General features: G+C 41.4%; 1 protein-coding gene across 2 annotated transcripts; it reads right to left on the bottom strand.

Annotated features, from left to right (window-relative positions):
- Positions 1-376: 376 nt before the first annotated feature.
- Positions 377-15,932, bottom strand: ap1m1 (adaptor related protein complex 1 subunit mu 1). 2 transcript variants are annotated; one of them, XM_080470094.1, is made up of 12 exons: positions 15,726-15,932; positions 14,380-14,536; positions 14,227-14,294; positions 13,965-14,095; positions 12,179-12,326; positions 11,876-12,002; positions 11,296-11,438; positions 9,099-9,170; positions 8,658-8,816; positions 8,376-8,501; positions 2,216-2,291; positions 377-1,785 (listed from the first exon to the last, which is right to left on the bottom strand). In XM_080470094.1, the coding sequence occupies exons 1-12, from the start codon at positions 15,765-15,767 to the stop codon at positions 1,763-1,765; spliced, it is 1,272 nt and encodes a 423-aa protein (XP_080326220.1). In that variant the 5' UTR covers positions 15,768-15,932; the 3' UTR covers positions 377-1,762. The 2 variants fall into 2 exon arrangements, with proteins under 2 accessions (XP_080326220.1, XP_080326221.1); XM_080470095.1 differs by having other exon boundaries at positions 978-1,785; positions 14,380-14,448; positions 15,890-15,920.
- Positions 15,933-17,504: the final 1,572 nt, after the last annotated feature.

Here is a 17,504-nt window from a genome sequence, read left to right as displayed (position 1 = left end):
TACTAACTACTAATAACTGTCCTTACATTGATTTTACATTATTATAACAATGTATTTGATTAGAGGCTGAACATATTAAAAGCTGAATACAAACCCTGGGGCGTCTCTGGCTCGATTCCCCCTTGTCCGCATGTTGAAGTGCCCCCGAGCGAGACACTCAAAACGCCCCCAATGGATGAAATTAGCGCTTTTTGCATGGCAGCCGCCTCCATTGGTGCGTGAATGGGTGGATGTGATTAAGTGTAAAGCTTTGGAGGTTGTTGAATCGAGAGAAAAGCGCTATAAGTGAAATCCATTTCCTTAAAACTTCATAATTATGGTTTTCTTTTAGAAAATCTTTTTTTATTTTCTGTATTGACGGGGCTCATCCACTGGGTGATTTCACCGCTTTATTTAAAACCCTTGATACAGCCACACACACACACACATTCACAGACTGTGGCTGGAAACCCGGCCAGCAGCTTCTCGCTAAGCGGAGAGAGAGAGAGCGCTAACCTGTGATGAGCACAAATATGGCGTTTTGTGTCACCGACGTGGCCTCGCGAGCCTCCGCACCTGCTGCCGGTGACTCACGGGAGTGTGGAGTCTTGCACTTGCGAGACAAACTTAAAAGATGACCTCACGCGGGCCCGCTGCCGGCCGGCTTGGCAGGAACAATAAGCAGCCTGTGCGGGTCCATCCCGACATTTCTCTTCTAGCGTGTCTGTGACCGTTGACCGCAGGTTGAGTCACATCCTCCCCAACTCGCCAGCGTGTTTACGGAGCGCTTGCACTCGGTTGCCTATGATATCACGGGGCATGTGGGTATTAAGAGTGGCACTGTTTGAGAAGACCTCCAAGAGGGGGTGGAAAAAAACAACAAAAAAAAAAACTGCGACCACAGGAACCCCCCCCTCCCCCCCAACCTTCTGTCCTCATGGGACAGGTGCATTCGTATGACACCGTGACAACAAAAATGACGCAAGCGCACGATGGAGGAGTTTTCTCTAAACAGACATTTACTGATTTTAAAAGATTGTGGTTACAGACAGAGCAAAGGGACACGGTGGGGGTGGGAGGGTGGGGGGTGTTCTGCTCACTGTGCAACTTAAAACTCACGGCGTGACTTATACATGACACTGCGACGCTGAACGGACATGACAAAGAAAGCTCAGCAGGCAAGCGGGAAGGCGTTTCTCTGGCACACGGAGGCAATAATACAAAAAAAACAGTAAACTCTGCTTTTAATTTGTTTTGTTTTTAAACTAATAACACTGATCAAAGTTCATTGACATGTAACAAATATATACAGATAATCAACAAATGGAGGAAAAGGAATTGTGGCAGAACAAAGCAGCTTGGTACAAAAAAAAAAAAACAAAAAAAAAAAACCCAAAAGAAAAGTCTTGCTCAGACTCACCGAGTGTGTTGTTGACCTGATTACAGTAACTTTGAATGATATCTGTAACATTCTGACTCCGCTGTGGTAAGATTGTACACAACCCTGCACTGTGTCGGCCGCTGTAAACATCGCTCCTGCTCTTTCTGTGAAATGTAACCTTGTTTTCGAACTGCACAGATCTGAAGGCTCCATCTAATATTTGCATTGATCATAAATCAATAAAACTTCAACCGATACAAAGACCTAAACAAAAAAAAAAAAAAAAAAAAAAAAAAGTAAGATACTGACAGCCCTCCGGTGTCGTGGCCGCCACCTGCCATTGATAATAGCACATTAGTGGCCGGACTCCACCCCGTCTGATTTCCACCTGCTTGCCGCTGCCTACTGGGTCCGGAGCTGGTAATCTGGGGGAGGAAATGGACACGACTTAATCAAATGCACAAAAGAAAAAGAGAGAGAATTGGGAGAGAAATCGAGTGGAGGCAGGCAGCTGACGCTTTCCACCCAGAATGAATGGAACACGAAGGAAATGAGATGAGGATGTTTGCCAATTAGTGGCAACATTAGCAAAAAGACCAACATGTGCAATGTCAGTGAGAAGATGAGGGAAGCGCAAGTGGAGGAAGAATTAAAAAAAAAAAAAAAAAGTTCACTTTCTCACATTTCGCAGGACGTTGCCACATTGCCTCATGTTCTACAGTGTATCCCCTTTTCATAGAGCTGCATGTGCTCAAGGTTAGTTCCCACCATATTGCACTGCGTTGCCCAACTGTTGCCTAATACCTGCACATATGGGCACAGTGTACGAGCGGCGCCAGTAAACTCTTCACCCACCTCCGTTCTGAGTGATGTAGCGTACCCACGGCAGCGCCTGGTAGCCGCTCTTCTCAATGATCTTCAGGTAGCGCACCTGAAAAACAAACATCACCCTTTAAAAAAAAAAACTTCTGAAATGGCAGTAAATCCTTTAATTTCTGAGGCCCATCATTTCCAAAGCCTCCACAAAGACATTAAGGTATTACTTAAAGCTGCAAAAACGTAGACGGTTTAAGAAAATTAAACATTGAATATTTGTAAAATGTTTCTCGCTTATTTTGTTTTTAACTGTTCATCCATCCATAAGCTTTTCTGCTTACAGCTCGGATACATTTCTGAGAGTGAGAATGTCACTGCTCTCAGAATTTCATGCATTGAACAGGTGAGACTGAGCATTTTGCATTCAGTCCAATAGAAGGCTCTAATTCAATAAACAAAGGAGAGAATAGCACAATTATTTTAGAGAGAAGAACTGAGTCCGTGATAACTGCAATGGAAAGAAAAGCACTAATGTCGGGATTGAAAGCAGAGATGGTCTGTGGGTTTGAGGCGCCACAAAGATGCACTGAAAACACTTCCACCAGAACTATTATTTATTAGCTTCTGATTTCAACACTGCCCCCTATGGTCACTGGTGGTACTGCTCTGCTCGTCAGACGAACACAAATACAGAAGAAATTCATGAAGGGTTTTTTTGCACTTTATATGTTTCCAACAGGAGTACAAATGAGTTAAGGGAAGTTCACCGGGGTCCATCCTCCAGCTAATTTTGGGGATCCCGAACGGTTACCGGGTCGTTCACGGACATCCGTACAGACAGAGGATCAAGTCGATTTGTTATTACGGGTAACTCTTAAATATAAAACCACCGAGTCCCAGGAGAATATGGACTGGGAGTCACGACACTCTGGAGACAACCATCATTGTTATTGTCCTTCTACTGCACATGTGCAGAAGAACTCTGGCTACTATGGCTGTGGTGCTCATGTGCAGTCACAACGTTTGGGCAGTCTACAACGTCGACGGAGCCCCGAGCATTTTTCAGAAAGTTGCATTTTACCCCGTTTACACAGAGATGGAGTCGTTGAGTTCTCAAAAAGACACCCCAAAACGCAATGAAAGCTTAGCGCTTTCGCGGCCCGAGAATGTGTCTCTTGGTGAGCTTATATGAAAGAAGCACTTCTGATTATAGTTTGATTAAAAAGTATGTTTCTTATGCGTTAACTGCAAAGGCTGAATCAATGACTGTTATACGTTCCTCATCACAGCTTAACCACGTTTATGCCCGCTATGGCCTCACTGTCCTGTCCCAATTTGTCAATTGAACCTATTTTTCGAAGAACATTGATCATCTTCTGACAACTTGGAACCAAAGCTGCTGAAACCATCCCCGGCACGAATCTTCAGAGCAACCATTTACACCTCAATATTCGATATTCAAAGGGCACCTTTAAACCAGCGCCAGTCGTAGTAAGAGTAGTGTTGTGCATGAGGAAGTGCTAGTATGAGTAAGCCTGAGAAAAGGGAAGCGGCTACAAACCAACTTTCAAGGGACAAGAAATTAATTTCCATAACTGTATTTTTTTCGAGGCCTGGCAGAGAAGAGAGCAAAAAAGAAAAAAGAAAAAAACACGCATCAGCAAAATCAAGATACAACTTTCACAAGCCATCAACCGACGTTTCACCAGCCGAGTGTTACCACAGAGCTGGATTACAAGAAGTGGCTCTAAATATACCCTGATCATTGCCGAACATTGATTGCTCAGTGTTTTTCCCCAGTCAGGTGAGAAAAGGATAAAGTGAGATTCCGCCATACAAAACGAACCGCCATCAGGTTATTAATGCGTTTGCATGCAAAGCTTTTTTTCCAATAAAACTTCCTGTAATATTAAAACTGTGTTCCAGTTGCCTCAGAGATTTGAGCTGTTTTCAGTTTTCTGGATTAAAAACTGAGCAGTTTCTACCCTGGATTAGCGTTTCCAGGGTTGGGCTACTTTTGAGGATCGCGACGGCTTCTTTCTTTTTCAGTTCTTTGCCCATGGGTTGGACTTGAGCAGAGCGATTTTGCAATTTACATGAACACCATCGAGGAATAAAGAACGTAACCTGGTTTGTTTAGGTAAACGTCCCTGAACGGCTCATCTAATCCTGTTCTGGAGGTAAAAATCAGGACAGCTCAGAGGAGTTTTCAAGATGTTTTCTAGGAATTCCTAGAGGTATAAAACTAGAAATGAACATCGCATTGAAAACTTCTGTAAATGTAAGAATGTGTTCCATGACTGTAGCAATTGTGGATGAAAACGTTTTTCTGTGTTGGAATTTAACTTTCTGATTGCTGTATTCCTTTGTATAACTCTCCCCTATAAAACTTTTTTTTTTAATATACATCAGTGCATGCCTCCGTATAAAGCTTTTCAGTCGAAATTTGCTGCTTTCCAGTTTTCTCAGGGCTCCGAAATCAGAGCCGTCTTCAGCTTTGCAGAAATAATGAAAGACTTTGCTTCTTTAAGTTGGTGTTCCAAGGAAAATCTTGGGGCAGCGTTTCGGACCCCGAACGGGCACAAAAGCAGCTTTACTATGTCTTGTTTATAGGATTTGTGCACGATAAAATGTTTAATTTTCTGATTGGAGCTCTTCCCTATGGAACCAACTGCAGCCGAGGTTTTATAGCCTCCGTGTATGTCTGCATGAAAACTCTTTATTTTCAAGAAGGAAAAAAAAAAAAAAAAAACATGCGAGCGGAGCCATTTTCAATCCGACGTGACCCCGCTCCAGGAGACGCCGCCACGCTGTGCCAGTTCCCAGCTGAGCGGCGGGACAGACTGTACAGGAATCCTGTGGGCCCGAGGCTCTGGTGAGGCCGCCGCTACCGGCCGCCTTGTTATTACCTTCCACTACACAGTGAGGTCAGCACGGGAGAGAGCGAGCGACGTGGTCAACAGAGACGTGACGACAAACACATAGACATGGGATCACCGAGTCTGCCGGCACAGCACTTCTCCCCAGAGCCTTAGCAGCCAAACACGCGCCGGGCCTGACCGTGGCTACGCAGTCAGCAAAACGGCTTCAAAAGCAGCCCTCCACAAAATATCATTATGGCTTGGGGAGATGAGAAGGGGAAAGGAGGATGTTTGTTGTATCGCGTTTGGTAAGTACAGACTGCATGTGTGGTCTGCATTTATCAGGCTCTTAGTAGATGGCACCGTCCAAAAAGCCATCTGCCAGCTCGTTGGGCTCCCTCTGCATCACCTAAAGAGCCAAGATTTGAGACTCTGCAGCAACACCTCTGATCTTACTGCCATTCAGTCAAATTGTGGCCTCACTCCATTTCCTAGTAAAAATTTATACGGTGGAGTAACGTGCATCATGCATACTTCAACATGTGTGCTGCCCTGCACTTAGTGGTGGAGTTAAGAGGAACTTTCTCAAGCTTTGATATTTACATGTGTCTAATTAAACCTCGTGGCCTCTTCTCACACGTAGAGTGGCGTTACAGAGCTGCATTAGAGTCTGATGTTGCCCTATAATAAGAGAAAGGTTACAGGCCTGACACTGGGGCTCGATGGCATTATGGCTCTTAATAGGTGGTCTGTGAAATGGTGGTGTTGGTGGTGGTGGTGGGGGGACAGTATCAACAGTGGGAGAAGTTTTTCGGCGACCAAAGCGAGTGAAGAACTTCAAAAGCAAATTCACCAGAAAACTGATTCTGGCACCTAAATGTTTCTAAACCAGGTCAGAGATGCATTCTGCTCTAAATATTTACAAGAGTAGAAAACAAACTGTGGGAAGGTCTGGGTTTAAATACCGGCCAGGCCTGGCCGGGGGGGTGGGGTGGGGGTATGGCTACTCCAGTTTCCTCTAATGGTCCAAAAACATGCATATGAGGTTGATTGGTGACCCCAAATTTCCCAAATAAAGCAGCATGGAAGATGGATGAATGGATGGGGGTTTAATTGGAGATTGATAATCGTTTAATAGTTTAGTTTGTTAATGAATACAATGATGTGGTCTGTTATGTCACACGTCAACCGGAAATTGACAAAAACTGGCCAGTTGAAAGAGAGCACATCGTCAAGTATCATCAGTGAAGCAAAATAAACCCAATAAACTCCCGATCACGGATTACACATGTCGATTTACTTGGTCATGTTGATGTAAAGATGGATTTGGTGACTTAATACTTATAACTCATTAAAGATGCTTTTTTTTTTTTTTAAATGGGGAAAAATACATTCTATGTAAAGACTTATCCAATGCAGTTTACAAGGATTGCAAAACATGCGTGGGAAACTGGATAAGTCGTTCATGCAGCGATCACAGGAAACCCCCAGTACCATCCACATCATCCAGACTGATTTGAAAAGGAATCATAAATCCTCAACAAAACAATCACCCAGATTGATGTGATTGATCTGAGCCAAGTCTACACAACCTGCACTTGATGTCAAGACGGGAAATGTTATTCAGTCTTCATCAATAAAAAAAAGCTTCATCTCAGGAACGTTTGCAGCCGGTTCAAACCAGCCGTTCCCACCACACCGATTCAATGCAACTGCTCTTATTGCAACATCTGTTCATTTTAAAGACTTTAAAAGGACAAAAGGGAGGAAAAAAAAAGGGGGGATTACTTCTTTTAGCTGCCAAATTACCTCGGAAAAATAGCAAAGCATTCTTATAATGCCAGCCTCCTGCTCTGAACTTACAAGATTCATGCATTTCAATTAACTTGGGATTGAGCTACTTGTTTCCGAGTGGGCTGCATAATGTCCATACGAGTTAATAACATTTTATCGACTGGCGGAGGAAATGTGGAGAAGCTGGAAAATGTGACATCTTAACTCTTTTAATGGGAGTCAGACAGAAAACTGAATTAAAAAAGTTGAGTGGTAAATGAGTGCGTGGCGGCTGGAGGCTGACCTCTCGCACAACTCTACTGTCAGAGAATATGCTGGATTTGATACGAGACTCAAAAACACAACTGTTAAATCTAATCTACTCTACTGCCTCGAGTTCTCTCCTATAAAGCGGCTAAATTCTTCTACAAAACGGGATCATTTAGGCACCGGTGATTAGAATGATGATGTTTCATGATTTATATTCAGTTTGTGGGGGATGGCACTCTTTAATTTAAGGTGAAATAGTAAAAAAAATTTATTAAATGCTTTAGCATCTAGCTGCTTCTTAAGCTCAGTGTGGTTACACTTAGCCATAGTTGTATTCGGACGATTGAAAACTTCAGATTATTGATTTCAATCATGTCGACGGGTTAAAATTCAAGAAAATGCAGATGAGATTTTAATCAGAGGTTTTAGTTACTCATCTGCTGTGAGAGTTTAAGTTTCATTTTAAAAAGTCTTGATCAGCAGTGGTGTTGCCTTCCTTAAAACCGTTTTGGTTTTTTTTCGGATGAGTGCACCAGCGCTTTACAACCCCACGTTAAACCGTCACGTGACCGCCGAGAATGTCTCAAAAGTCCGTGCCTTAAATAAAAGAAAGTACACCATGACATTGCATTTGTTTAAAGTGAAACTCAAGTGTAGTTATACAGATGTACTTTTGGAAACCAGTGTTTTGTTGTTCTGAGGCAATAATATAACATTGAGAAACTGAGTTTGTCAAGCTGCCATTGTGTCCTTACGTGAAGACTTTATTTTGTGCTGCGGCGCTACACGTTCAGCATAATCACACGACCGACTGTGATTACACTGTGAGCATATGTGTGGGAGTCTGCGGCGGGCGAGCAGTTGTTTTTTTTTTTTTTTTTTCAAACGTGGAGAATAAACATTTGGTCGCCGCTTCATGACAATCGCAATCAAACTCCAATAAATCTGCTCACCTGTTCCCAAAAGCATTTCGCAGGACTGTGAGTAACACGGAGGCAGAGAGCCAAGTTCAAGCTGAAAAAGCAGCTGGTTCAACTTGTAGATGTCTTTCTTTTTCTTTTTTTTTTTTTTTTAAACCACAGGAGGAGTCTCAGAGTTTAACAACGCACCCTTACTGCCCCCTTTGGCCGCAAACAGTATAAATGTGAATTGTTTAAATTCCTGATGTGCTGGGAAGGGCCAGATGTCTGAATCCAGGTCTGAACCGTTGGTAAAGGGGCTATTTGAGTGGCTGGACAGGGTTTGATAAATGACTATTGAGGAGTTTCAGTGTGACATGAGCATATTAAACGCACCTGGATGCCTGAAGTGGTGAAGTACGGGATCTCAAACTTGACACTGATGGGTGGCTTCCCCTCCTTGTCTTCAGCCTCGACACTGGGCAGACCGAAGTGGGCTCGCATCAGATACTCCTTTCCACCCTGCGGGAAGAGGCAACACGGGCATGTCCAAAACAAACAACAAATGTTCATCTCTGCGGTTTAATAAAGGAAAACTTTCACCGGGACAACTAAGCAAAGCAAACTCCACGTGAGCAACCCTATGCATGAAACTTGTGAGTCACACTTTCTGCTCACAGGGAAGGACTTGATGGACCAGACGATCTCACTGTTCTCGGGCACCCACTTCACGCTGCCCACTGTGGTCTTGAATTTGGGCGAGTCAGCATCCGTTGGCACAGGAATGTGAATCTCCACGTTGTTGGCCGTGGAACGCCTCTTGAACTGACTCTTTGCCTGAGAAGCAAAAACAAGCAGGTCGAGTTTAGCACGACGCACCGCCTCCGCAAGCTGATAAACCGGTGGGTGGCTTCTTATTTTGATGGGGTTACCATGCACAACGGCGTGACACATGACATAAACTATACGATAATCCCCCCCCAGATTAGTTCTGTTATGATAGTGAGCTTAACAGTTACTTAACTTAGTCTGAGCTCTAAGTTTAATACTAAATTGTTTGTTTTATGTACCAGAATGATACTCAGGTAGGAAGGAGTTGACTTCCACAAAGTGACCCACCTTGATCATGTACTCGATGCGACTGTGGGAGTGCTTCTCGATGACAGACTCAATCCAGATCAGGGGCTTCACCTGAGACACAAACAACGTATTTCAACTGGAAGTAAACTGTTTTTCAGTCCACCTTCATCATTCACTGAACTCATGTTGATGCTCATGGCACTCGTGTTGAGAAAGGTTTGAGTTTAGGTTTGTTTTGAAAGCCATTCTGGGCATGTTCTACCTGAGCATTGAGGTGTTTTTGGGTACTTCAGTTTACTTCTATGTATGAAAAAATAAAATAAAACCATGTGAGGTCAATTAGTGAACCGAAATTGTGTGAATGTTTCTTTGCCTGTGTGTACCCTGCCTCCACCCACAAATGGATGCATGGCCGCTAAAACTAATGCCAGCTTACATAGGATGTGTCACAGTCACCACCTAGTGGAAACGATGGCACACTGCAATAAGAAAACAGGAGTAGTCCATGTAAGATACCATTGTTTTTTTTCCCTTTCCCATTAGTACCAACGTGTTGTACACACATTCGTCCAGTTATGTGTGGAAACTGCGTTGTGTTCATGTAAAAGAAATTCAGGGGAAAAACACAGATTGTGCAAACCTTAGGGCCGGTTGTGTAACATTATGTAACATTTCTTTTTTTCTAAAGTTTGACCGAATAAAGCTGTGAGATAAAAATGTGTGGGTTGAAATGGGATAAGAGCAATGATATTAAAAGTTAAAAAATTATTTAACAAAAATAATAATGTGCTGACAGAGAGTGACTGATTATAGTAAATCTAAATTACAGTAAATGTAGTAAGAACACATGCTTTTGAAGATGACTTTGGAGTGAGACACGACAGAAGGAGTATTCTGTGAGCTCTCCAAGTTTGCTGATTCAGGAACTCTTTCATTCTTTCTTTTTTGACAGAAGCAGGTTTGTTTATGATGGTACTAAACAAGTCATGAAAAATGATTCATGAATCATTATTGGTAAAAGGCTTTGGTCCATGAATTATCACTCTTATAAAAAGGGTTTTATAGAGTTCTAGTTAGAATAAAACATTCGATAAAGACACTGAGAGACAACTGTTATATTCCCTTCTTGTGAAATTTTATCATGAATGTTTTCTTACAGCTTGTTATATATTCCTTTTCTGTGATGTTCTAGTTTTTAATGATTTACACTTTCAACAATGGGAATCATTTTTATACGGTTGTTGATGAAGCAGTGTCATTTCAGTTCAACACAGGCATATTTGGCTGGGCTCCAGTCTCATTTGGTTGTTTTTTTCCCCAGGAAAAGACTTTTGGCCATAAATATTTACTTGATGCGCCTTTCAAAAACATCTTCCCTCAGTAAACAGATACAATCTCTCGCATCTGACTCAGCACCAGTTGTTTATCTGTGTTTGGCTGTAAATCTAATATGATGGAAAATAATGTGCTTACGATAAGAGATCTACTATTGATCACAATTTACCTGCTTGCACCACAACGGCCCAAAGAGCTGCCAAACTACTGATTCTGCTGGTGTTTGCTGATCTATAATGAATTCATCCACATAATTCATAACCAGTGAAACTGTTTTAACACTACTACCTCAATGTAAGCAGATACATGTAATCTGTTGTAAATATTGTGAAGATGTACATTTTCTAAATATGGAATCTACAGTATATTTATTTATCTATTATGTTGTAAATTCTGGTCTTTAATTGCTAATTTAAAATTTACATTTTCTCATTAATATTTAGACGTGTTACATTTGAATCGTTCTTTAATATCCTTATCATCTGTGTGCAATGTGGCGCTGATGTGATTTTGCCAAATGGGTGAATAAAGTCTTACTTTTTTTTATATTTGATTGTATTTTGCTTCTTGTTGATACATTTTGGCCAGCTCAATGAGATTTGATTTGATTTATCGTGATGATAAATACAAGATAATCTGCTGCCAACCTAAATCACCTCAATCTAAACTTTTGGATTATTTTTTCTTTTTCTTTAAACAAGGTTTTGTGAACCTGTGGCCAAATAAATGCATTAGAAGCCGCAGATCTGCAGGTAGGAAAAGGTGAAATCATGTTATATTCAAGAAGTCTATTTTTTTTTGTGGGGCGAAAGCTTGATTTTACTTTCTGTTTGACAATATATGTGACGGTAAAAAAGGGCACAGTGTACCCGACTGGGTGCTCGGGAAGCATGATTCTTACGTGAGTGTTGAGGCGGTAGGACATGAGCTCAAACTCTCCGTCGGGAGGAATGAAGGAGATCGTGCGGTCGTTCTCGAAGCGAGACAGACGAACACACTGGTGAAACTTGACGTCCTCGAGCTCGACTGATTTGCTTTTCCCTCCTGTGGATAAAAATAAAATAAACAATCTTTATTTCAGTTGCCTCACATGTAATCAAAATGGCTGTATCAAAATAGCAGTCAGAAAACAGATAATGTTCCATTCATCCAACAAACACAGAGAGACAGACACATTTACATCCTAGGAGCAAGTTTGAGTCACCAATTGACCTCAAATGCGTGTTTCTGGACTGTGGGAGGAAATCAAGAGTATCCAAGGGAAAACCTTTAGTTGAGCATTTCTCAAAGAAGTTGCTCTGACTCAACCTTACTTTGTGCTTCTAAAGTAGTTATAGTTGAAAATGCATACACGACTCATTGCGCAGTCCATAAAATCAAATGCAAATGAATTATTAACCAAATAGCATGTCTACATTAAAAGAATCTTTCAATCGTGAAGCATCAGTTAAGCTGAAATCGTTAACAAAATGGAAACTCACTTCCGGTGTTTTCAAACAGAACCTTGTCGTTCAGGCCGAGCCGCAGCTCGGGCATCCCGGAGAGGAACACGCGCATCTTGATGGAGCCCACGATCTCGCTACGGAGGACGTTACCATTGGCACTGACCTGAAAGACAAGGAGATTCGGAAAAAGGTAAAGTCACCTGAAGAAATCTCGTGACAGACGATAAAGCACAGCCGGACACTGTGAGAGTGTTGTGACACATGCAGGGAGGAAGTTTACGGACGCAGTGACTGGCGCTCCTTATGCAACACAGGCCTTCCAAAACAAGGTGCTCCTACCAGGAGGTTGACTGACTCAATGACGTCCAGGAAGACCTCGTTCTTCCTGTACTTGATGCCCTCTGACCTCCAGGAGACTGCATTAGTGACTGTGGCCGGCGGTCGCGGGGCGCCAGTGTCGAGCTTGTGCCCTTCCTGGGTTATGTATCTGAGACAAAAATGTAAACGATGAGGCAGAACTGCAGAGAGGGAAAAAATTTCCTCTGTGAGCAACAGAAAAGAGAGGAGGGGCTGCGATCGCTACAAGGGAGGACGGTGTGACTTATCACAGAGAACACAGTGGGGGGGGGGGGGGGGGTGGCAGAGTTAGTTTACTGCAAGTCTGCATTCACAACCGTCCTGGAAGTCTAAACCGTCATTTACAGTTCCTCATGGTGAGGACAATAAGCTCCTTATGACATTCAAATCTGCAGAAAACAGCTGCAAAATGTGACTAAGCTACAATAAATGTACTTGAAGTGTTTCAACACAGTGAACGCAACAATGAAATGTATTAACTGTCTTCTGTAGGCATGAATCATGAATCATATTATTCTTCAAACCGTTATCTACATTTTTAGTATTTATTTCTGCTTATTCACAACTCGTCACCGTTGACTGCCTGCGATTAACGAGTAGGAATTATGGTCTTAATAAAAATAAATGATAAAATGTCAGTTTAGCCATTTGTATGCAGTAATGGGGTTGTAACAAAGAGGCGTTCGGGCATCCAGGAAAATACAACACTATCATAGTTTTTCAACAATTGGAACTACAAGCGCGTCGTGTTTTAATGGATGTTTAGACGTTACCTCACAGCATAAATACAGAATCGAGTCAGAATCGAAAAGAAAGACTTTAATGTGTCGAGTTTGAATGCTTGGCTCATGCTTGAGCTTTTCCAGGTACTTGCGTTTCCTCCCACAGTCCCAAAAACATGCTTGTTGGGTTAATGTGTTAAGCTTCAGTGTGTTTGTGAGAGATGTTCTTCCTGTTCGTCTTGTGCTGGACTGGCGATACTGCCTCTCACTCAATGTTGGAGATGGGAAAAGCAACTCTGATTAATATATGAAAATATGCATATTATTAATAAACAATTGGTTGTAAAGTCTTAAAGACTCTTATGGAAGGAACACGTGGCTTTATAGTCGAAACACCACTTTGGACTGTAAAGCCATGACATCTCTCTTTTTTCTCCATTTTTTTTTTTTAAACTGAAAACAAACACACCTTTGTAAAATTCAAATTGTATTTTTTCCAACTGAACTTTTCGATTTTCCAGTAACCCTTATTGTGAATCACTATAAAATGTATCATTAAACATCGAATTATTCACCTACAAATGCAGGATTGTAGTGCAGGCTGAGTCGAGTCTTTTGCTTTTATCCTACTGACGTCAGCTGCAATATGTTTGTTTTTATTTGCGTCCCGCTGATTGTCATCCACTCATTCAGCTTTTCTGCTGCTTTATGCAGCTCGGACTCCCAGTCCACGTCATATCAGAGACACAGAAGGTCAAACATGTTCACATTTATGCCCGAGAGCTACTGAGCGTAAATAATTAGTCTCAAAAGTGGGGTTTTTTTGACTGTGGAAGCAGTACCCAAACAAAATCCATACATTAAGACAAATGGATGATATTCTCCCTGTGAGGTGAGAGTGACGTCTAACCAATGTTTCTTATGTGCTTTATAAATAGAAATGACTCAACGTTAAGCAAAACTGATAATTCCAACTGGTTACATCTCTGAGGAATGTGAACCCAGTGAATTGGATTCAGCGGAGTTGTGAGTAACAGGATACTCACTCTTGCAGAATCTTGCTGTCGGTGGTTTGAGGATATCCAAAGTCCATCAGCTCATCCATGAGCTCGTAAATGATGACAAAATTATCTCTGATGCTTTCTTCCTCCAGTTCTTTGAAATATTCTGAGAAGACCTGAAGAACGCAAAAAAAGAAAAACGTGTCCATTCACTGCTGTCAACCTACAATCGTGTATGATCGATGTGATGAACTTAAACAGCTGCAAGCAAATCAGAAAAAAAAAAAAAAAAAGAACTCAGTCCTACCTGAACAATTTTGTACAAGAAAGAGAAAACCAGTGAGACGCTGGCATTTTTCTTGGATGTTGCAACCACTGGTGTGCAATTTTTGTCAAGAATTTAAACCGCAGGAGCCGGGAACCAAGTCGACGGTAACAGACTTCGAAGCAGAAAGGATACAGTAGAGATTGTTGTGTTTGATCCACATGAAACGCACTCCTCCGTGGGCCAGGATGGGAGAGAGCGTGCCTTCCTCCTCTTTGTCCATCAGAAGGGTCATGAAGTGCTCGATCTCGGACATGTCCACATCCCCGCGGTAGTTTCGACACACCAGGACCTGAGAGAGACACACCGTGTTAATAGAACGATTCCCAAAGCATTCAAATGTAAAATTGATCAATCAAAACAAAGTCTCCAACCATAGATGGATAGATGAACTATTTTAATTTAATAAAAACATGATAGCATATTTAAATCTGATGGTAGCATTTGAAGAGAATTCGCTTTCGTGCAACTCCTCAGTGAATTCAACCGGAGAAAGAGAGGCAATGACACAAAAAGATGACTTGATTGTGTGCCAGTGTTTATCCTAATAGCAGAAAGAGACTGAAGGCTTGAACAAAAAGGTTTGAATCAGGGAGCTCAAATCAGCACATGAGGGCACAAGTGAAAATGAATCACGCGACAGTAACAATGAATCCACTTCAGAGGAACAATCTGATTAAAGTTTCATCCTAAAAGAAACACTTTGTACCTTTGGACTTCATTTCACATTGTGTTTTTTTTTTTTTTGGTCCTTTCACTTTGAGCTGCTCATGTTAAACAAAATCATACAGATTTTGTAAGTTGTCTCATGTGTGTGAAATACCAGGACCTGTCAGAGATATATAAATAAACTAAAATGTTTTTACGGTCTATAAAAGTTATCAAGTGCGACAAGTGTGGTGCTTGTTGTTATGAGGTTATTTACATACAATAAAATATACAAATGAGTCTTTAATCAACAGACGTTCAAGAAGACTTTAATCCAATTAAATTGTTGGTTTATTTAAAAGGAGAGACCCCTCACTCACTCCCTGACGACACAGAATGATGTAGCATACCTGACAGTATATACAGACACGTACATCATGTACGTGTCTTTATACACTGTCAGAAAAGTGGGCGGAGGCAACACATTTGTTCCACTTTAAACACAAAAACGTGACATCTGTTTTTTGTACCCGTCTTCAATAAACATGTTGAAGTTCAGAGATCATTTTGCAGTAACAGCTGGTCACCTGATTCTTATTCAGTCGATATTACTGGACCATTACAATCTTAGTAACAAATTCTACATTCCACCACCTTGTTGTCGTGCAAACTGCTGATTACGATGACAACTTGAGAAAAAAAACCCAACCTATAAAGAGCATTTAACGTACTCTGTACAGATGTGCTCAGAGCCGCAGATTGAGCCACATCATAATCTGTTAGCTGCTAGGCTAGGCTAACGTTAGCTTAGCACCGCTGCCCCGTTACTTTACCTTTCCTTTCAGATCCAAGACGTACACAGCGCTCGCCGACATCTTGATCAAGCTACGAGCTCAGACCGGCTCGTCTATAAACACCTTAAAGATGATGTTTCGCAGCAGTAAATCCAGTCTAAAGCCGACTTTCATTCATAATACTGACAAGAGGAGAGAGACACCCTTCCTTTTTTGCTACACCATCCGCGTATCGAGCGCGGCGCCGCCTGTGGGACGGGAGGTGGTACTACAAGAGGGACATGAGACGCGAACTGGATGTAGGAAAGATGCTTTTAATAGTTTATGAGACTTTATCCAAAATGTATGTCAGTACTGTATTATCTAAAGAATAACATCATACAGGGCCTACAAAGCAGTTACAAAGAAAATAAACAACATAAACATAATAATCGTAATAGAAGAAGATGAAGAAGAACAGAAGATCTGTGATAAGTTTCCATGTTCAATCACATACCATAATCAAATCTTTTTTCTATATTTAAATTTTGACGCTTAAATAGTCTGTAGAAAAATATATTAATTAGACAATACTATACACAAAATGAACAATAGTGTCTCTTTCATCTACTTTGTTTTTGTGTTGTAGCTTCCTCTGCTGGAGAAACAGGTTATGCAACGGTTTAATCTTTTGTTGCATCACAGCTCTTGTACATGCGGATCCCATAAGATAACAGCATATCCAACAGGTTAAAGAAAGGCGTGGCAAGGAGGAACAGTGCTGCAGCACCCTCTGCTGATGGAGGATCTGGATATCTCCAACTTCAAAACATGCAAACCAGAGATGGGAAACTTCGATCATTGTGAGAGCTGCAAATAAAAGACATCCTCACACCACAAGAGGACCAAATTGTGACTGACTTTCTTCTGGGGTGCTGGTGGTAACGCAATAACACCAAATTGTTTATTTTATTATATTTAGGAAGATGATTATTATACTAATATTGGTATTTATTATGTAAATCTGGCTTTTAACTGTATGTATGTATGGTGATGGAGCATTAATTGCAAAATGTTATATGTAAACAGCAGACGGTGTTTAACTCACATTTCTTGTGTGAATTTGTTACTCTAGAGCCAGTGGTATTGTAATAGAACCGAATAATTACTTTCAGTGATTGATGTTCTTTCAGGGTTTATGTACCAGTGCTTACCCCTTCACAGAGCATTCACTAAAATGTGTCTAAATTGAAAATATGGTCTTTAAAGGTCTTGTAATATATTTGTTATCATCAAAGCTTTAAAGTTAGTGTGAAGATACAGCGTTACATGACAATTATACACTCTGATGTCTTCAAAAAGTGACCAAAGTTTCACATCTGGGGGGAGGCCATGCAAGACGAGCAGGACACTGAACCTCTCAAACTGCTCCCAACAGGTGGATTGAGGTATTTCTTTTTTGTATTTTCTTCAATTATGGCTTCAGTCTTGTGTATGTTTCTCACACTTTTTTTTTTCTTCTATGAGAAATACAGCATGATCAGCCTCGTTATATATCAATTGATAAATGACGAAGGCTACACTCTGCAAAGACAACATGAATTACAGATATTACACGGAATAAACTCGCAGCACTCCCCAAGGGAAAAAATGTTCCCACGGCTATGCAACAGGTTTTACTTGTGTGGATCAGACAACAATGTGCCATGACCAAAGGCATGCAGAAAACAAAAGTGAATCATTGCTACCCATTCACCTTGTATACCACTTTATTCAGCTCAGGGTGGCAGAGGTGTAACGGACGCAGCCATCATACCAGAGAAATTTCTTACGCTCTGA

The sequence above is a fragment of the Lipophrys pholis genome (assembly GCF_963383615.2).
Source record: "Lipophrys pholis genome assembly, chromosome: 1".
Taxonomy (NCBI): Eukaryota; Metazoa; Chordata; class Actinopteri; order Blenniiformes; family Blenniidae; genus Lipophrys; species Lipophrys pholis.
Note: the sequence above shows the minus strand (reverse complement) of the source record. Positions and strands in the feature narration are given on the sequence as shown.